General features: G+C 36.1%; 1 protein-coding gene and 2 long non-coding RNA genes across 4 annotated transcripts in view; 2 read left to right on the top strand and 1 right to left on the bottom strand.

Annotated features, from left to right (window-relative positions):
- The window catches only part of LOC145168885 (uncharacterized), a 32834-nt gene extending 17492 nt beyond the window's left edge, over nt 1–15342 (top strand). The window contains exon 3 of the mRNA XM_079087547.1: nt 15173–15342. Coding sequence (XP_078943673.1) covers nt 15173–15202 — 30 coding nt within the window. The 3' untranslated portion in view covers nt 15203–15342. The remainder of the gene's footprint in view (nt 1–15172) is intronic.
- On the top strand, nt 13414–14440 carry LOC145168883 (uncharacterized). The gene is made up of 3 exons (XR_013742146.1): nt 13414–13563; nt 13712–13952; nt 14088–14440. It is a non-coding gene; the product is annotated as an uncharacterized LOC145168883 (long non-coding RNA).
- A 3661-nt stretch (nt 15343–19003) lies between the features above and the next one.
- On the bottom strand, nt 19004–22335 carry LOC145168882 (uncharacterized). 2 transcript variants are annotated; one of them, XR_013742145.1, is made up of 4 exons: nt 22217–22335; nt 19647–19748; nt 19473–19576; nt 19004–19281 (listed from the first exon to the last, which is right to left on the bottom strand). It is a non-coding gene; the product is annotated as an uncharacterized LOC145168882 (long non-coding RNA). The 2 variants fall into 2 exon arrangements; XR_013742144.1 differs by having other exon boundaries at nt 19004–19276.
- Between the last annotated feature and the right edge of the window lie 221 nt (nt 22336–22556).

The following is a 22556-nucleotide window of genomic DNA, read 5'->3' as shown; positions in this document are numbered from 1 at the left end:
TCTCGTTCTAACTTTCACTCACAAAATGATCAAAAGGGAAAAGGAAAGCTCTCTCCAGAAAATGCAAAGAAGACGTATTTTAAACCTGATGTTGAGAATCGAAAGTCTGCTAACGTCAAATTCTCAAATTCAAAAACTCCACCTATAGTACTCAATTCAGATAAAATCAAAGTTTTCACCTTAAAAAGAAAATATGAAACAACTTTAACAAAAAGAACCTTTTTAGTTGATGTTTCTCTTGCAATTCCCTGTTCTGTAAAAGGCTCACAAGGACCCAAGAAACTTTGGGTTCCTAAATCTGCTTAATTTTTGCAGGTTATACGTGACGAGCAGTTTGACGATGAATGGTACATAGACAGTGGCTGCTCACGTCACATGACTGGAAGAAGGGAAGAGCTGAGGGAGTTTCGGTCCCTTACAAATGGTGGAAGTGTTAAGTATGGTAACAACTCTTTTGGCACAATTAAATGTTATGGTATGATCACCAATGGCGAGTTCTCGATACGAAAAGTGGCATACGTTGAAGGTTTACAACACAACCTTATCAGTGTTTCTCAACTGGTGGTTGGTACCGGGTTAAAAGTTTCATTCGATGACGATGGCTCAGAGATTATAGAAAAGAAGACGAACAACATTATGCTGAAATCAAAGAGAAAAGGAGAGATGTACCCTCTGAATCTCAATCCCATACGAGGGAAACCAGCAATCTGCTTACTAACAAAGGCACAATCAAACGAAAGTTGGCTTTGGCACCGAAGACTCTCGCATCTGAATTTTAAAGACATCAACAAACTGGTGCTTGGGGATCATGTTCGAGGTCTTCCTATTCTGAAGTTCGATAAAGAACACTTGTGTGATGCATGTGAAATGGGAAAGAAAAGTCGACAGAGTCATCCTTCTCGAGTCAACACAAAAATTATTGAACCACATGAATTACTTCACATTGATTTATGTGGTCCATCTTCAATCGAAAGTATTGGCGGCAACAAGTATATTCTTGTCATTGTAGATGACTTCTCTAGGTTTACTTGGGTGTTCTTTTTGAAGAAGAAACTACTCCTAAACTTAAACTTTTTATCAAGCAGATCGAAGTTCAACTGAGAAAGGTAGTTCGCAACATAAGAAGTGACAACGGGTTGGAGTTCAAGAACAAAGACTTTGAAGATTTTCTTGCAGAGAAAGGAACAACTCACAACTTCTCGGCTCCATATACTCCACAACAGAACGGGATTGTCGAACGACGAAACCGATCTTTGTGTGAAGCAGCCCAAACGATGCTGAGCTTCACCTCACTACCTCTATATTTCTGGGCTGATGCCATTGCTGCTGCGTGCTTTACACAGAATAGATCATATCTCAACAAACGTTTCTCTATCACTCCTTATGAGATCTTGACCAACCAAAAGCCTAATGTAAAGTTTTTTCACGTGTTCGGTTCAAGATGCTTCATCTTCAATTCAAAGGAGCACCGAAACAAGCTTGATGTGAAAGCAGACGAAGGAATCTTTCTGGGTTATTCCTTAACCTCCAAAGCATATAGGGTTCTCAACAAACGTTCAAACAAAATAGAGGAGACCTATTATGTAACCTTCGATGATAATTACGTCAAGAAACTGAAGACAACCGAAGGTTCTGTGGAGGAAATATTTCCAATCTCTGGTAAAGTGACGGTACCCATTTCAAACCTTTTTGAATAGTACCTGATGCTGTTTGATGAACCAGAAAAGGCTATTCATTCTGAATCTGAAGCTGCAGATAATAAGGTAGATACCTTGAAGAAGATAATCGATGATGCTGCGAAGAAAATGGCAGAAGAACAACCAGTATCACCCGAACAGCCACAAACAAGCGAACCTCCAAAAGACTGTTCTCATACTCAGGGGGAGGGTTCGTCTTTTCAACATAGCCAAGATTCACCATTCCAGGGGGAGAGCTCATCATCATTCATTCCAACCGAAAGACAAGTCCAGGGGGAGAATTCTGAGCCTGAAACTGAAGAAGTATCATCATTCGAGGGGGAGAATGCGAACTCAAATGATGATGATACTCAATCTGAATTTCAAGAAGAAGTAAATGCTGAACTGGATCCTTCATATGATCCTAATTACCCTCCACTCACCAAATGGACCAAAGATCATCCACAAGCACAAATCATTGGTGATTCGACTGAAAAGGTTCTTACACGTTCACAACTGAAAGAGAAACAAACTGCACTTTTCTCTAAAGTTGAATTTTGCATGTTTAATTCGTTCGTCTCCAAAGTCGAAACCAAGACAATCAATACTGCACTCGATCATTCCGATTAGGTACAGGAAATGCAGGACGAACTCAATGAGTTCGAGCGAAATAAAGGGTGGATACTGATTCCAACTCCAAAGGATGCTTCTGTGGTTGGATTGAAGTGGGTTTTTCAAAACAAGATGGATAAGGAAGGGAATGTGATACGCAACAAGGCAAGACTAGTTGTGAAAGGTTACTGTCAAGAAGAAGGCATAGACTACGAAGAAACCTTCGCTCCAGTAGCAAGGCTGGAATCAGTTCGTATTTTTCTCGCCTACGCTACACAGAAGAATTTTGAAGTATTCCAAATGGATGTGAAGTGTGCCTTCCTAAATGGAGAACTGGAAGAGACAGTATATGTTGAGCAACCACCGAGTTTTGTGAACGAAAAGTATCCAGATCACTGCTACATTCTGGACAAGGCAGTCTATGGTCTCAAGCAAGCACCGAGGGCATGGTATGAAACTCTAACTAGATTTCTGAAAATGTCTAAGTTTAAACAAGGTTCGGTTGACCCAACCTTCTTTCGTAAGAAAGAGGGTAACCACCTTATGATCGTTCAGATTTACGTTGATGATATCATCTTCGGTTCCACAAATCCTAGCTTAACAGCTGAATTTAGGAAGTTGATGGAGACTAAATTTGAAATGAGTTCAATGGGTCCTATTAACTTTTTCCTTGGCTTGAATATAAGACAGGGACCCGAAGGCATTTTCGTTAATCAAGACGCTTACACGAAGACCTTGCTCGCCAAGTTTGGAATGATGGGAGATTCGAAAGTAAAGGTTCCTATGGCGTTTGGCACAAAGCTGACACCTTCTTTGGACAAACCGGCTGCTGACATGACCCTTTATCGTCAGATGATAGGGTCTCTCATGTATCTAACAGCAAGTCGACCAGACATAATGTTCTCTGTGTGTTATTGTGCCAGGTTTCAAGCTAATCCACGCGAACCTCACCTGCTGGCTGTGAAGAACATCTTTCGATACCTGAAGCGAACCTCGTCTCGCGGTTTGTGGTACCCAGCCAAATCAGGGTTCTTTGTCCAAGCCTTCTCAGATGCTGATCTTGGGGGATGTGGACTGGACCGAAAAAGTACCACTGGAGGATGCCAATTTCTAGACGGAAAACTCGTTAGCTGGCAATCCAAGAAACAAACGTGTGTATCTCTCTCCACTGCCGAAGCAGAATATATAGCAGCAGCATCATGCACATCTCAGGTCATCTGGATACAAAGTCAACTTAGAGACTACGGCCTGAACATGAAGAAAATTCCATTATATTGTGACTCAGAGAGTGCAATTAGGATTTGTCATAACCCAGTGCAGCACTCAAAGACGAAACACATAGCACTGAGGTATCACTTTATTAAAGATCATGTGGAAGATGGTCACGTAGAAGTTCATTTCGTAAGAACCACTGATCAATTGGCTGACATCTTCACTAGGGCCTTGCCTGAAGCAAGTTTTAATAAAATCCTTCAAGGCTTAGGAATGATGGAAGCTGAATCTGTACCGAAATTACTTTCGTCTCAATAAAAGTTGGAAGCGAAATAGAGCGAACGCTCGGTCCATTTCGGGTTCGGTTCTTCTGGGAACCGAAATGCACCGAACGCTCGGTCTATTTCGGGTTCGGTTTCACCGGGCTCGGTTCGCCTCTCAACTCTAACTGATGGTTTCAGTTGTATACTATGTATACTCTTTTCTCGCAATTTATCTTATTTTTTTCATTTGGTTTTCCTAAAATTCAAAAATATTTTTCTTTCTGTTTTAATTCTTTTTCAGAAAATCTTATAAAATTCAAAAATATTTTTTTTCTGTTTTAATTCTTTTTCAGAAAATCTTATAAAATTCAAAAATATTTTTCTTTCTGTTTTAATTCTTTTTCAGAAAATCTTATAAAATTCAAAAATATTTTTTTTTCTGTTCTAATTTTTTTTTTGAAAATTTTATAAAATCCAAAAATATTTTTTTTATTTACTTAATATAATTTGTATATAAGGATTATTCTCACTGATGGAGCTGGGGCGGGTATAATTCTCTTTCTATGTACTAGCTAAGTGTCCCTAGAAGCATGCTGCTGCATGTTGTCCCAAGCCTCAAAAGATTTTGAGTGAAGCCTTAATGACTTGATATATACAAATCATGTCTTCCCAATCAGGCTGTCACTTTCACTCTAATCATGAGCTACCTTACTCTACTCAAATTGAGTTACGAGTTTTTCTGCTTAGTCCATCTTTTGTAGCAGAGGTACATTCGCTTCTTTATCCACCTCCTATCTATTCTCCATCATACTTCATCTCATACACGTAACCCTTGAGACTCTCAGCTTTACCACTGAGGTTTACGGTTACACAACTTATGTGTTGATGATCTTGGTTTTGTGCCACTACGTGCCAAGTGAAACCCAAAATTCAAAACCTTTAACGCATTGACAGTGAACAATTAAATGTTCTAGATTTCACCCTTTGAATTAACGAAAATACTTTTTGTGCATGCTCCCAGAAATCTCCTTTTCTTTTTGCGAGATCCTTATGAAAAGGTTTTCACCAAGACTTTTCTTCCCAAAGGATCCAGATTTTATTTTGTTTTTGAGATTTCTAATTAACAGTTTTTCAACAAATCACTGAATATGTTCCAAACCTACTTGTTTAACAGGCCACATTGGTCTCACAAGTACTTCGTTCTATTTCGGTCTTATATCAAGTATCGATCTCAAGAATTGAAGCGAAAGCCATCCTTAATAGCCTTATATATATAAAAGATGCCTTTCAATGCTTCTCAACAAGCACTTGATCGTAATTCAACGGGAATCCAACCAAGAACTTTGAAGTCTCTTTTGACTTTGAAGGAAGAGATTCGTGCCCAGGATCCACTGCTTTGTGTCTTAAATGACATCACTAATTCCCACAAATAGTTTGCTTTATTTCTTTATCTTTGACACTATCTTGCACGAAAATCTTGCATTTTCCAAAAGTCTTGTTTGGTAATTTTTAAGTTGTTCCTCAATATATACCTTTGGTTATTAACGATGTAATGCAGTTGTTTTAAAACAAAGAGATGTGATTGACGATTCAAGTGGTGACTTAGCAGGAAGTTTAATCGCTTGGGAATTTGAATAGTGGATAAGTTTGGAAGGCGCGAGAATTTGAATCGTTACTTTATCATGCGTCATCACTGCTTTATCGGGGTTGCCAGTTGTCAAATCACGTCTTTTTCGGCGTCGTTTCCCAAATTCAAGGAATCATTGCTTGTGATTTTTCTCTCTCTAAAAAATCGTATATAAGGGTTTGATCTCTGTGGAATTCCTCTTTACAACTCTTCAACTCTCAAGCAAAAGAAAGCGCCCTAATTTTCACTGTTCATCTTCTTCTTCGACAAGCTTCAACAATGGCAGAATCTTCCTCTGTTCAAGAAACCACAGCACGCTCCACTCTTCTTGCAATCAAGACCAATCAGAACTTATTGATCGATCTTACGCCGTTTCTCTACGATACTTACATGTATCAAGTGGTGGAATGCCTCAAATATTCCCCACTCATCAAAGCTCTATCGACGGTGGAAGTCGTTCCAATGGCTTGTCTCTCTCAAATCTATTCTACTACCACGTACGGCAAAGGGGAAGACAAGATTTACTTCGACATCCTCAACCAGAAAGCTTCAATCTCAAAGAATCGTTTTTGCTCGTTGCTAGGGCTTCCTTATCAAGAATCCATGGTGAATCCTAATTCCATCTCTACAGGTCAGCTTTTCTCGATGTTCTATAACATGGGGTACACTGAAACCCTAACTACTGTGACCAAGTTCAAAAAGTCATGCCTTCCTCCTCAATGGAATGGCCTCTCCACTCTTCTCTTCAAAGGGCTTTCTGAACGCAGTGTCGGATCTGACGGTGCTAGCAAGTCTTTTATGACTCTGCTTTATGGGTTGTACCATGGTCTCAATCTTGATTATGGCCTAGTCTTGTGGCTTCAACTTGTCCAAAGTTTATCATCTTCTTCTCGCCACACTGAGATTTCATGTGCCCGCTTCTGGACAATTATAGCTCAATGGGTTATGGAGCGTTATCATCTTCCAATCATGGCGGACTCACTGCTTTCCTCTATTGCTACTTTTCATACCACCAACATCATTGTCACTTATCCGTCGAAGTTTCTCTTCATTGGCTCCATTCCTGAGACAATGTATGCTTGTGTGTCTCCTTCGAGCAAGCTTATTCAGGAGTACAAGAAGCTTCCCTCTTCTGGTCCAAGGGAACTCACTCCTGAAATAATCAAATCAATTGAGGAAGCAGACAAACCTGCTAAACGGGGTAAAAAGCAAGAAGCGAAAAAGGGGGATAAAGGCGGTCAAGTCTCAAAGGCTCAGACTCCAAAGAAGCGAAAGTCTAAGAAGGCAGCACCTTCCCAGCCCAAGTCGAAGAAGGCAAAGAAACATGCTCGGAAGCTAATTCTTCAATCATCAAGCGACTCTAACTCTGAGTACGTGCCTCCTGGTCATCAATCAATTATTCCGAGCAAATCTGAGAGCGAAAGCTCAGAGGATGAAGGTTCAGCTCGTGGTGATACACCACCTCGTTCGCCTACACCAGAGGTACTTGTTCGCTCCAAAGCACCTTCCCCTCTACCTGTTTCCATTCCTATCTCCTTACCTCCCACTTTCCCTATCATCACATCACAACCATCCTCTACCATTCCCATATCTACCCCTATTTTCACTGATACTACCACTACCACCACTACTGGAGTCCGGACCAACGTATCTGATACGGGGGCTCGTTCTTCAGCACCCGAAACCCCTGTTACCACCAAACCTTCATCTCCTACCCATTCGACAGAAACCAACACCGTCCTTGGCGGTGAGGACTTGGAGTTTGATTCTACTTACTTCAGTCCATATCGTGTCCAAAGCGATGATGATGCTGATGCTCCCCTCACCAAGCGACATCTTAAGGTTGTGACTGATAAGATTGATCAGTTACTTTTTTCATCCACTGCTGGTGCTTACTCAGAAGCAGCCCTCAAAGCCTTGTTCTCTTCAGTGGTTCAAGAACATGCTTCCTCTATCTCCGATGCTGCAAAGGCTATTGATGCTTCTACCTCTCAATGTCAGAAGGCTTCGCTTGTTGTTGAAGCCTCAACAAAAGACTGCAAGGAAGCGACCGCAAAAGTCGAAAAACTAATTTTAGAGGCTCAACTCTTCCTGGATTCTTTGCAAGCTGCTGCTCAGAAAAACACCCAGACAGTGAATGCTTCTGTTGACCATCTCACGCGTTCACTGGAAGCGGAGGAGAAAAATCTCGAAGACACTCAAAAAGCTATTGAAGCTGCTAACGAAGAGCTTCATACTAAAGTTGATGATCGCTTAACTCAGCTTGAGGTTGAGCTTGCAGTGGAAAACAGAATAATGGATAAGCTAGACAAGCGAACCTCCCAGCTCAAGATTCAGAGTTTAAAGCTCCGAACTGCCACAAAAGAACTTGACGATTTGAAGTCTGAACGAGAGGTGATTTGCAGCTCAGTGGGTGATGTCCATTCCATCTTGTTACATCTTCTGGACGCCCATGACTCTATTTTGACTATCTCCATACACCGCCACTTAGCTGAAAAGTTAAGACCTGCTTTGGATATCCTAAGTAGGATTGAAGGTGTTCCGGAGACTAGTGTTCGTCCGAAACAAGGGGGAGAGAAGGACTCACAAGGCAAACCTGGCATGGCTCCATCTCAACCTCCTTCAGAACCAAAAACCGTTGCTGAATCGAATGATAATGTAGCTTCGGTCAGTAAGAGGGATAAGAAAAAGAAGAAGATTAGAGAAGACGATGAAGATGATGATGATGATATTGATGACATCATGGTAGGCAATCCTCCTAAACTCAGTCATAAAATTAAGCCCACTGATAAAGAACTTGACGAGAAGCTTCAGAAGGAAAGAGAACTTATTGAGAAGGAGTTGAAAGAAAAAGAACTCTTAGAGAAAAAGAAGTCCATGTTTCCAGAATGGACCATTGAATCGCTCCAGAGGGAAGTCATAGATGAACCGAGCACTCATTGGCTCGAACCTGTTATGTCGTTCGGTCTTGAGAACTCGAAGGATGCTCAATTCGATATGCCAATCACTCGAAAGGCATTTATTTTCCATTGCTTTAACTCAACCGCTGCCGTTCCCCTCTCCAGACCCGAAGGTAGATCGGGATTTATTGGAGTATTATCTGGAGTTTGCTCAACCACGATACTTGACCTGGAGCACACAGAAGATTACAACGGTCAAGGTATTGAAGCCCTATTCGGCTGGGAAATTCGTTAATGTCAAATTCAAAGTGACCCGAGGCTCGGATAGCTCGGTCCATACTTTTTCCCTGGCTGATCTACCGAACTTTAACCCACACGACTGGATACTCCTCAACAATATTCTGCTGTCCAATCCTCAGGAGTATCAGCCGATCATTGATCACGTCAAGCGAATGCTTGTTTGTTACATTCACGAAGTAGCAAAGATGGATCAAGAAATCACATCTGCCATTCACAAGCGAACTACGATCAAACCAATCGGAAGGACTGGCAATGTGAATACGATGATCAAGGGCAAAATCGATCCTAAGTTTCACACCGTAATGTTCATTAGGGGAGAAGGTCAAAAGTGGCTGTTTGCTCTTATTGACAAGCACCTGTTCTCAACTGCTTGCTTGGAGCACATTTTGGAGATCATACAAAGGTGTAATTAGAATAGTGAAGCCGACAAGAAGTTGTTCACCGATATGATTCGCTGGTACATTTAGTTTCGGCAGACTCTTCTTGCGATCATCCCTCGGCTATTCAAGGTTGTGAAGAAGGTTAAGGTTACTCAACCGAAATAGTCTCTCACCTCATTTGACGCAAATGGGGAGATTGTTGGGTCTAAAAAGGTTGCGTCTCGGGCTCGGTCCTTAGCCCAGTTTTGTTATACGGTTTGGGCCTGTCCAACCGTGTTTTGTTTAATTAGGGTTTTGTATTTAAGGTGCATGCATGCATCCTTTATTGTAAGCGCTTTGATTATTATTCATAGCATTGTACTACAAACCCTAGCTCGCCTCTACAGTGGAAGTTCTTCATCGAGCACTGCTGAGGCGTGACTACATTTGAATCATTAAGCATTATTTGATTCTATATTGTGTTCATTGTGTTTGTTTGCTTTTATTGTTTAACCTGTTGAAGATCTAATCGATCTAATAGTTTTTCAACTCATCACTATGCGCAGGGAATAACGGGTTTATTGGGGAGTGACAAGTCACCCACAGCGGGATCAGCTTGGCCTTGGCCCAGTATAAGTTATCTGCAGGAATAAATAGGCCTGTGATCCTATTTTATTGTGAGAACCTAGGGCTATTAGAAGTTGAGTAGTCAGTCGAGGGATAAACGGACTGGGTTCAACGATATTGATTCAGTATGAGTGGTCTGTCAGGGATTTAGACCATCTCGAGACAGCAGATTTCGGACCAAGTACATGTGATTTGGTGACGAGGACTTTGTTCGCCTGTGAATTTTTGGGGCTTTACGAAAATTGGTCACGGCTACCCTGGGAAGGCTAGGGTGTGCCCAGGATGGTGACCATGTTACTAGAGTGGTTGTGTGTGTAAGGAAGGATAAGGAATGATTTCGAGGACGAAATCTAATTTAAGTGGGGGAGAGTTGTAACACCCTGTTTATTTAATAAAATAAATAAACGAATAATATAAATAATAATGGTCGTAAAACCCTGAGATGTATTTTATGTTATTTTAATTTAGCTTTTAAGTGATAGTAAGTTGAGATGAGTGGTTGTTATCGGGACTCGAATGTATTAAAATCTAGAAATTGGGGTTAAAATGTAATTTTCGGACCAATTATGAATAGAATTCTGATGCTAGGGGCTGTTTGGCAATTTCTTTGGACTTGTGTTGAAAAGAATATTAGAGTCAGTGGGCTGGAGTGTAAATTTTGGATTAATTTTGAAGGAAAAGGGGGGGGGGGAGGAGGGATCGAATATGTCATTATGGAATACTTGCTTATGGACTCGGGGTATATAAAACCCCTCACCCGTTAACCCTAACCCTAGCTTGAAGGCAGCCGCCATCATCGCAAGACCTCCAGCAGCCACCCTCACCTCTTCAACTTCCAGCCGCCGGAGCCAATCCCTCTATGACGGAAAGTAAGCAAGGCCGTCGGAGGTTGCTGCTGTGGATCGTCGCTGCCATTCGTCGGGATGTTGCGACCGCCACTCTCGTCTCTTCAGTGTCCGGCGCCGCACCACCCTCTTATTCCATTGTTCGTCCGCCACCGCATCCCGTGCCGCCTTGCCGCTGTCGTTGTTGTCTTTCCGATGAGAAGAAGAAGTCGGGAATCGGTACACCACCGTCGCCGCCGTCATCCTCCTCCATGTTCGAAGTATATATGTGTGGTGGGTGTTCTGTCCGTGGGTTTGTGCGCGTTTCAATATTTTTGGTGTGTGCTGGTTGGCCGGAAAACCCGAGGAAACCACCATGGCTACCAACCATGGTGGCTGCCACCGCTAGTTCCTTTTCTGCCACCCTTAACCACGGTGAAAGGCGGCTGTGGGTGTGTTTATGGGTGTATGCTCGTGTGAAATTGCTGCTACCGGTTTCGTTGGGGTTGTATGTATGTTTGTGTGGCCGGAGAGTCCACCACCACCACCGTAGGGTGGTGGCTACCACCATGTGCCGCCATATGTGTGTGTTTATCTTAGTGAGTGGGTGTGTGTTTATTTGAGTTTTTAGCATTGTAATTTGTATCAAAAAAATAGAATAATGGAAAGAAACTCGAAACCACCACCGTAGGGTGGTGGCTGCCGCCACCGGCCGCCGTGTCGGGTGGCGGTGTGCTTGCCTCGTTGAGTTTGATCCATTTGGGGTGCTTGAAACCCTAATGGGTCAAATGGACCCTAATTGACCCAAATAAAACCCTAATGGGCTTAATGATATTCTAGTGGGCCTAATAGGCCCAATAAAGCCCTAATTGACCTAAAAGCCCAACAAATTGATAAATGGGCTAATATTTGGATTAGAAACCCTAATTAGGGTTTGGAAAAAAAAAACCTAATACCAATAAAACCCTAATTTGGGGAATTAACCGGGACACGCGGGAATTATTTAATAACTTGAGATATTAAATAATAATCATTGGCAAAGATTAATCTAAGCAATATTGGACTTAATGGATTAAGTCCTTAGAGGATTAAGTCCTTAATGGGTTAAGTAGGAAACTTAACCCTAATCACCATTTTATGAGAAACCCTAATTTCACTTGGGTTTATCGTTGGGCCTTTCTATTAGGCTTTGATGATTGGGATAATAATGGACCATCCAAGAACAAACAAATGGGCTAAAATAATTTAATGTGCCTAGGATAAGGCCCATGTAAGGGGTTTGGGCCCAATTTGGAAAATTGAGCCATAGATGGGTCATAGTTTGGGCCTTAATGATTATATGATGTTGGCCTTAGAATAAGACCATGTATAGGCCTGGGCCCAATTTGGAAAATTGGGCCATGTGTTGGGCTTTGATTCCTAATTGACTTTTAGGCCTTGGATTGGGCCTTGGGCTTGCATAAAGCCAAGCTTGGGGTAATGTAGTAATTATCCAAGTATGTACTCATGGTTATGTAGTGGAACCCAATTATTAATTTGGGTGTTATTTTGGTGTTGACAGTTTGGGAATCTGTCAGCCAGCAGCTGGGGTTGAGTCTACGGGACTTCAGCAGTGTGGGATTGTGTCTTCGGGACTTCAGCAGTGCTAGGTGAGTCTCCTCACCATACCTATGGGTCTAAGGCACCAACGCCAGCCCATTATGCATTATGTGATAGGCTAGTTGATTGCGTGCTATGTTGTATGCTAATTGATTATGTGGAATGTGATATGCTAGTGGTCTTTGTGATACTTGCATGGAAGACCTCGGGGGGTTCCCGGGGCACTTAGGTGTAAGACCTTGGAGGGTTTCCTTGGCATCCTAGGTCAAGACCTCGGGGGGTTCCCGAGGCACTTAGGTGTAAGACCTTGGAGGGTTTCCTTGGCATCCTAGGTCAAAGACCTCGGGGGGTTCCCGAGGCATTGGGCTAAGACCATGTAGGGGTTCCCATGGCACCTGGTGTAAGACCCTGGAGGGTTTCTAGGGCTTCCCTACATGTTTATATGCATGTCTTGTGTAGTTGATATGATTTACGTGAGTATGTGAATAAGACCTTGGAGGGTTTCCAGGGCATCTTTATATGTGTATGTGCATGCTAATGCGATTGTTACGGTTTATGTAGCTGTTATAGCTGATATGGATTATGTGGTTATGTGGATTGTGTGGGGTATGCTCTGGGAAAAGATAATAGCGACTTATTATAAGGAGGACACGTGGCATATAAGGATGTAGAAAAATTGACACGTGGCAGTCTAAAGAGTGTTTTATTAGAAAAAGAAGAGAAGATATAATATATATATATATATATATATATATATATATATATATATATATATGGGGATAGGGAATATACATTACAGCCCCACTTAAACTTAGGTACTAAACCTCTAAAATATGTCGTTTTAACTTGCTAAATATACCCGGTTTGGTTTCACTTGGTACATATACCATCCTCCATAACATTTCTTTCTTTCATTATCGTTTTACCATCTCTGTTTTCTTTCCTCCATTATCGTTTATTACTTCACCCAAGTGAAAATTACTAAACCCTAAACCTAAACCCTAAACCCAAAACCCCTAAACCCTAAACGCTAAACCCTAAACCCTAAACCTAAACCCTAAACCCTAAACCCTAAACCTAAACCTAAACCCTAAACCATATTCTGTCGATCTTAAATTTACATCTTGAAGTATTAATCGTGATACCATTAACCGTAATCTTTATATAGTAAAACAATGTATTTTCAAGAGGTTTAGTACCTAAGCTTAGGTGGGCTGTTTATATATATATATATATATATATATATATATATATATATATATATATATATATATATATATATATATATATCATTATTATATAAAGAAACCCTTTTTTTCTCGTGCCTTATACATCAAATTCACCCCCTTCCGGCTACGCCACGTACCCTATCTTCTAATCGACGCAACGTACCTTCCACAAGACACAACGTGTCTTCTTCTGTTCTCCTACAACATTCCACCTTCTCTGATCCAATGACTCATCGATTCTGCTTCTCTTCCAATCACAAGTTCATCTTCCTCCCTAACAGGAACACCGACAGCATCATGGTGTGCATTTGGTGGGGTTTGATGTGAATCTATAGGTATCGTCGCTTTTTAAGGGACATCGTCTTCCTTCAAAGTGATGCACACAGCTTTATTTTGGACTCACATATATGCCTAGAAACACAAATACCCTTTGCATTCATCTATCGATTCCCTTTATTTAACCGAAGTACTTTAATTGTTCAGAGTTTTTAGCGGTTGGTGATTTATGCGCCTCCCTCCTCCCGCATCAGAAAATTGGCAGCCTCCGAAACCACAATATTTTGTCATGAACTCTTGTTTGAGACGGGTTTAGAGAAAGGAAAATGTCGCCGTGTTAAAGTTTAAGGGATCATGGTGAATCGACACGGTTTTAGCCACCGCTTCCGGAAAACGACGCATCGGAATCGTCACGACCTCTCATACGCTTCTTGAAGACAGAAATACGGTATATATGTCATATTCTTTCCATTCAAACATCAGTCTATCATCATCGACAACGTGCTTTGTTTCTTCAGTTTTCCATACGCCTTCTCTCTACCTCATCGTCTATCATCATCGACAATGTGCTTTGTTTTTCCAGGGCATAATGGAGATACTCGAAAGCGGAGCAGTTCAGGCCCGAAGATGAAGAATCTTTATTGGATTACATCGAGGGTTTTCAGGTGTTGCGACAATGGGGTTTCATAGCATCTGGTCTATTGTTCTTCAAATTGAAAATTAGGTGGGATTGCTTTTTATTTCAAGCATCATGGTTGATTAGAATTTTTCAAGGTTCTTAATTGAACCTGCATCATCATCTCCTTTTTTTATCTTTTCTAACGTTAGGGCTTCTTAATTTCAAGAACAACTATCTTGTTGCAGAAGGTAAAGTGGTAAACCTTTGATTTGAAGTTTGTGTAATAATATTTACATTTTATCATTATATTCATTTAAATGTGGCAATTAATAATATGAATGCATCGTTGTTAAGAAAAATTCATGGATAATTGATTAAATGATATGCAAAAGGGAAGCATTAAAGATTGCAAATGTGGAAGTTAGTCACTTTCTGATTTGGACATATATAGGAGCTTTTGTTGGATTCCTATAACCTGTTTGATGAAATGTTTGAAAGAAATTTTTTAGTGTTGAATGCGCTGATTGATGGATATGCTCATATTAGTTGGTTCATGGAGAATCATATTGTCTGTTTGCTTAAAGTTAGGACACTCGGATTGAAGATATGCCTCAAGAAACCGCAAATCCGAATCTATTATATTTATCATGGGTCCACATAGTGGTGTAAATATGTTGATGGACCAAATTCCAACTCAAACTTTAAAGTTTAAGAGTTGGGCTTTAATAAGAATCTGAAAATGTTAAAGATTGTTGTTCATAGCTACTGAGATTGCCGTCAAAACTATTGAATAAAGTAAAAAAAAAAAAGATTAAAATTTGTTTAGATACTAAATGGAAAATTACAGATGTAAATGCCAAGCAAGCAAAGTGTATCATCTTAGTCATTTGTTATATTTAATTCAAGATTTAAGTGGGTATCTCTTATTTCTCAATTCATTTTATTTTCTAAGTAGAAAATGCCCATTCTTTTATCTTTTAGGGATGTTTTGATGTGCAATTAAAGCCATTATTGCTTCTTTAACCATGATAAATTTTAATTGTTTACAGGTGCAAATATTTTATCGGAAAAGTTTTTGAGCCCCGTACACCGGCTTCCTCGATTAGGACTAGTGCATGAAATTGTTTGAAGAACTTAATAGATAGAGGCAACAACTTTTTTTATTTTAATTATTGGAATGATTCACAGGCCTTTTGAGCATTCTTCTATTTATCACTTCTTTCCACGGCTTTACCAAAAATATCAAGAGAAAACTTTGAGTTGCTATTTGGCAAAGCCGTTTATTCATGGAATTGCTAAAAATATGTGGACTCATGATAAATATAACTTTGAGTTGCTATTTGGCAAAGCCCAACTCTTAAACTTTAGAGAAAACTCTCATGGATTTGTCATGGGTCCACATATTGGAATGATTCACAGGCCTTCTGAACATTTTTGGCAATTCCATGAATAAACGGCTTTTTAGTGTAGTTAAAACTTGTGGTTTGCAATTTTTATTTCAACCACTAAAAAGCCGTTTATTCATGGAATTGCCAAAAATATCAAGAGAAAACTTTGAGTTGCTATTTGATTCATTGAATTACACTTACGATTTTAAGGTGGTTTCGGTTTATAACCTCTTGTTGGCTGTTGGCTGTTGGTTGTCTTATTCCGTTCTCATATTTTAAACTCAGATTAATCCATCAGATTTCAAAGATCTTTGCAATGCAATTGCCTAAAATTTCAAGAGGATAGACTTAAGTTTCTATTCATGTGTATAAAGAACCTAACAAACACAATAATGTCAAATTTCTTCTTCAATGTAACATCTTGATGTCGTTAAATGCCACAATTCACTATGTTAGGTCGAAAATGAAAAGACAAGTTGTGACTAAGATAAATGAATTATTTCTTCTCTATATGTTTATCTTCTTTTGGGAAATATTTCCGAAAACCAAGGTGTTTGTATGATAGACAAGGAATGAATGGAATGGTTCCCTCCTACGGAATGAGATTGTTTTATTCAATTAAAATGGAATGGACAATTTTTGAAAGAGTGTGATTTTTTTTTTTTGTTAATTTTCATTACTTAGCTAAGAGGTATTTTTTTATTAATTCATTTCCATAAATTCCAATATAACTGGTTTTAATTCATATTAATGACAATTTTTTTATTTTATAATTTTTTATCAATATTCAACCGAACATGATCAGGCAATGTAATAACTTGCTCATTCAACTCAATTCTTTCTCACAAACAAATTTTAAAATCGCAAGCATGAAGTTTCAAGTACATTTTTGTTACGTATAAGAATTATATGTTCATAAAAAATTCTATTTCTTCATGTTATTTCCCCCCTTTATCTTGAAAAAGGTATTCATAAAAAAAATCATATTTCTATTATTACAAACAAGTATAACATAGGAATACAATAAAAAAACATATGTATATTTCATTGTTTCAGCAGGTTATATCTATTGTTGCAAATCAGATAGTTAGCGCAGACATGGGAGAACTTTATCACATTAATTTTATAAAGAAGACCTCTTGCATATACTGATATACCCCATTTGTCATAATAATAATAGGAATAGATGATTATTGGTTTTGCAGACAACTAAGTTTTTGAGTAGATTACATTTTTGGTCCCCAATTAGATTACATTACATTTTTTAGTAGATTACATTCAAGCAAGATCCATGAAACAAAGAATGAGGGTTCTGAATTTTCATTTTAAAATATATTTTCAAACTTTTGGTAGGATTTCTAACTATGAATAAATAACCTTATTTAGAATGAAAAACAAGACATCAAGATTGCTTGAAATCAACTTCTCTAAATAGTAATTTTTTGTAGCCATGGAAATAATGTTGAGTATATCTTCATACATTTTACATAATATCACCGCTTTCCGAAAAAGATTTTAAACTCACAAATTCATCTAATTTATTAGGTTATGTCGAACCAAGAAACAATGGACATAGCAAATTAGCAATAAAGATCAAGGGGCAACCAATGAATAAGTGGTTCAAGCCTCAAATAAAGAAATCAAGATGATATTTCATGATTAATCGCAATAGCCATTTATAGGCTTTCCATAAGGCGAAAAACTCATATAAGGAAATAACAATCAACTTTCAGTATTTGTTGATTATAACAATGTACTTTCATTTCCTTTTTCTTATTCATGCATAGTTCATGAAAATTCACCAATTTATTGCATTGTAGTTTTACCTTTTTGGTTATTAGCACAATATACTTTACACAACTGTAAAAAAAACCCAAATTACCTTTCGTGGACCGTGCTTAGCACGGGCCTCAAATATTTCTATTATATATATATATATATATATATATATATATATATATATATATATATATAGTATCGAGTGAGGATTTAAAAAATAATAAGGATTGCGAGTACAAATCTTAACCGCTAATAGTTAATTGGATGGTATAGATTTAATCTACAAAAATTGAATAAGTCTTAAGAAACGAGGGGCTATTGTTGTAACTATCAGAAAAGCCAAAGGACCATTTTTGTATGTTGTAAGGGTAGAAATGTAGATGGAAAAGGGTATAATCGTTAACCTCGTCCGCACAAGTCGTCTCATATTTCTCCCGTGTGGCACGTGTCGGCCTCAAAGAGCTGGGTTTTTTTTTTTTTTTCAAAAATGGTTTTTTGTTTTTAACTTTTTTTTTTTAGAATAAAAAATCTAAAAAAATTAAAGTTCTTAAAATATTATTCTCTACAAAATGAATACAATTATAACAATTTGAAAAAAAATTTATTTTTATAAAAATCCAAAAAATAAAAATATTTTTCAAAAATTATAAAAAATTGAAGAATACTTCTACTTACTAGACTAATGACTTTGTAAAAAGATTTTTTTTTAAATAAGTTTTTAAAGTGTATATATTTTATTTTTAAGAAATATTTGTTTTTATAAAATATAATGAATTTCTTTTTTGCAAATTAAAAAAAAATGATAAAGTTCTTTGTAATACTACTTTAGTGAGTTTGTAAAAAAAATTCAAAAATAATATTCCCTCCGTCCCAAAATTATAGTCCATATTTTTCCTTTTTGGTTTGTCCCAAAATAATAGTCCACTTCTAAAAATAAATAACATTTTTACCAAAATACCTTTCATTATTACTTAACCAACTAAAAATTTAATAGAACATTAAATACAAAGTAATGACAAAACTGTCATTTTATCATATAAAGTTAATGATAATTAATGTTTCCTTAATCTGTGTGTTTTTTTGTCTGTAGACAATAATTTTGGGATGGAGGGAGTATTGTTTATGATATGAACGTTTTATTTAAATGATTATAACTCTATAAAAAAAATAAAAAGTAAAAATTTTCGTTCTCTAAATTAAAAATCATTTTAAAGGTTTATTATATATCATATATTATGAACTTTTTGAAATTAAATTTTTAAAAATAAGGTTGTTTACATGTTAAACTTTATTTCAAAAAATTATATTGTTTTTTTTAAATGTTGAACACAATATGATCCAAAATGAAATTATTCAAAATATTTTTGATTCAAAAAAGTTATGATTCAATCTCAATATGATCATTTTATTATAATCTAAAAATATTTTGATTCGTATATTTTATGATATTTAATTATATCTTTTATGGATCAAAATTAAATGATTCAAAATATATAATGATGTAAAAGATTTTACGAACAAAATGTTTATTTAATTAAATATGTTATTGATCGAAAATTATATGATTCAAAAATATTAAGCAAAATAATATGATATAAAATATTTTGATGTAATATATTTTGCAAAAAATTGTTATTATCTTTAATTCTTAAGATCCAAAACTAATTTAAAAAATAAAAATCTTATATAAAAGACTATTGAAGAAAACAAAAATAATAAGTAAAGGAAATAATCATAAAAAATAAGTATATCTTGTTTTGTATGAATGATAATATATAAGATTGTTATAATAATTTTAAAATAAAAAGATTAGATCTTCATCTTAATAAAAACCTCTCCCACATGTCCCCCTCTTAAACCTCCTTCATTCCACGTGTCACTACCACAGCTATGACATGCCTTCTTTTCCCGCCCACTCCTTGCCTCAAATCTCGAAATTATCAGTTCCTACTAATCAGCAAACCAATTTCAATACTCCAAATTTACCTGCACTTAAATCATTGAATTTACGTGTTATTTTTATACATACAAAAATAATAGAGATATGATATCCCTAAAAATCAGCTATTGATATTCCAATTACTTTATCTTATACCAAATAATCCTCCAACATAATAGGAATGATAGTTAAATCACGCAGATTATGAAAATTTTAATTTTGATTTGGATTATTTTTGTTTACCTTGTCATTATACATATAAATATCGATCCCCTAAAATTATTTTCTTCATCGGCGTTTTCAAAGCTTTCAATCGATAATTCTTCTGCATCTCTGCAAACTGCCATCTGCATTCACACATTTCAATCGATCGGGTTAATATATAATAAATAAATTTTCACTGCTTTCTGTTTATACCTCTAAAACGCCTATTCACTGTCAAAATTTTATACAATCTTCCTCCTAATTGTAATCTTGCGATTCTGCTTTGCTTATTCACCTTCCATCACCACGAAATCACTAAGAAAAACAGCAAAAAAAAAAAACACCAGGTTAGTACTTGCTATTTGGTTTTTTTATGTTGATTACTTTTATCCTTGCATTATAAACATATATGGTACTCTTATTTGGTTCCATATGTTGATTGGTTTTATATATATACATAACAACAAGGTTGAAATCATAAAAACTTTAAATTACGTTGCTATTTCTCATTAAAATTTTGAGTTCCATCCTCCTTTTTTTCTGAATCAATAATCATAGAGGTTAAATTGTCTCACTATTTTTTTTAATATTCATGACATGTGTTTGGGTACATAAAAACTTTATATGTACATTGCTGTCATCTACTTAATTTTTTTGTATACTGTTGGTTTTTAAGCTTTTATAATCATGGTTAACTTAAAAATATAAATACAAAAATACATAATATAATGTACATTGTTGTTTATCTTTTTAACTTTTTGTAGTATATTCTTGGTTTTTTAAGTTTATATAATCATTGTTAATTTAAATATATAAATACAGAATACAATGTACTTTAATAAGTACAATTTCTGATAAGTTGTTACTTTTACGTTTGGATGTAGAAAAGATCATGTAATATACATTAAATGGAAACATACTTTGAAAGTACCATGCCATTTTATGTATATTACATTCTGATGATAGTGTACTTTAATAACAAACAAAATATTGCATATTTTCACATCAGGGGTGAGTGGTGTATTATTTTGATTTTTGTCAATGTACTTTCCTATCATGGTCTATTTATGTAATTTCTATTACTTAAGCAAAAAATAAGGACCATTTGTGAAAAAGAAAAGTAACAATGTGTGTGTGTTTGTAATATGTATTAAAGTACATAGCTATTTACTTTTAATATGGACAATTTCAGTAAATTTTAAAAAACAGGGACCGTTTCTGTAAAATATATTTTCACCTATTTACCAATTTATGCAATTGACATGACTTATGAAATGTTTCATATATTGGTCTTAAATGAAATGTGTTTTTACAAATATAGCAATGTACTTTGAAAGTACATTGTTGTAATTTTTGTTACTTAGAAAAAGCTTTACAACTTTACAAAAGAAAAACATCTTTACAACTTATAGCAATGTACTTTGAAATTACATTGCTATAAATTGTATATATATATATATATATATATATATATATATATATATATATGCATATTTCTAATGTTGGACAATTTTACCCTTTATGCCATTGTATGCCATAAGTGGGCAACTTTAAGCGTCGGTTCAGAAAAAGACCATATAATATATATAAAATGACTAACACATTTTGAAAGTACCTGTCATTTCAGGTAAAGAACATGTTTATTTACCACTTGGATAATTTTACCCTTTACGTAATTGTAAACCATAATACTTACTCACCATTAAGTGGCATTTGACGAATTTTTAATTTTGAAAAAACAGGGACCATTTTTTATAAAATAAAATTTCTGTGATTTTTTATACTATTTACCCTAAAAGTAAAAGTAATTTCTGTTACTTTTAACAAAACAACAACCATTTCTGAATTTTGCTGTCATTTATTAAAAAAAACAGTTTTATAACTTATAGCAATGTACTTTCAAAGTACATTGCTATAAATTCTAAAAAAAATGTTTTCTTTTTAAGTAAAAGAAAATTTTCCCCTTTCATTCAATTTTATTTCTTATATCAATGTATTTTATGTCTAATACAAATTTGTAACATATTCCACACATGGCAGCTACAAATATTACTTTCATAAAAGATATTGATCCTGTCAATCCTAATTTCACCATCAAGGTTAAAATATGCATCCTTTATGTTGAGTTTCACCATTTGAAATAGCAACTTCACTCTTAATAGCCGAACTGAAATATCATCTTTTAATCCAAACCTAAGTTGCTTATCTCCAAGTAACATACTAAATTTTATAAAATTCAATTCAATCTCCAACTAATTCCAATATGATAAACACAAATTTAGGCACATCCAAATACGTTTGCCCTAAAAAACATGACCCTTAACAAAGGGGTTATGCGTAAGTACCTCATTTTACTACAAGAAAATTAAGGCATTATATCAACTATTTGGACTTTTAAACACACCACAAAAAAAAAATTATATACTTAACTGTTACAATCTTTTTTTTTTTTTATTTATCATCAATAATTGTGTTTATCAGAACATGATTGCCAAAATTAAACAAACACCCATTTACCAAATGTATAACCGGGTTTTTACCCAAAATCATATATCAAATCCCTTAAATACATAATAGAAGCCTCTTATTTTCCAAATTAATCACAATATCCTAATTATAACTTAATTGATGTGAACTGATTTCTATCCTATACTAAAAAAAAAAAAAAAAACGGTAATTTCACCAAAAAATGAAATACAGGAACGGGAAATTGATTTTTTTGAGAGATACCATAGATAATTCAGGATTCAATTTCGCCGAAAAATCAAGGAATAAATACTTACATTCTACATGTCGAAACTTTTGTACTCCATAAGCTGTTCATCTTCTCAAAAAAAAGCCCTAATTCTTTACCGGTTCTTAATCGTCGTCGCCACTTCATCGTTTCAATATTTGATAGGGCCGCCAATTAATATAGCAAAATTAGATTACGGCGGTGTTTCGGATTACTTTTTAGACAAAATTGCAAAAATGGTCATGTGGTATGTATTTTTTGGGGTTTTAGTCCAAACCACGACTTTTTTGGATTGGTGGTCCTTTTGAGGTAGTTTTGTTGCGTTTTTGGTCCCTCGGTAAACTGAAATGACTGTAATGCCCTCATGTATTTATTTTTCATTTTTCTTT

Source organism: Lactuca virosa, chromosome 4, assembly GCF_052849685.1.
Source record: "Lactuca virosa cultivar CGN04683 chromosome 4, Lactuca_virosa_CGN04683_v6, whole genome shotgun sequence".
In the NCBI taxonomy this organism is placed as follows: Eukaryota; Viridiplantae; Streptophyta; class Magnoliopsida; order Asterales; family Asteraceae; genus Lactuca; species Lactuca virosa.
This window is presented reverse-complemented; position numbering and strand designations above follow the sequence as displayed.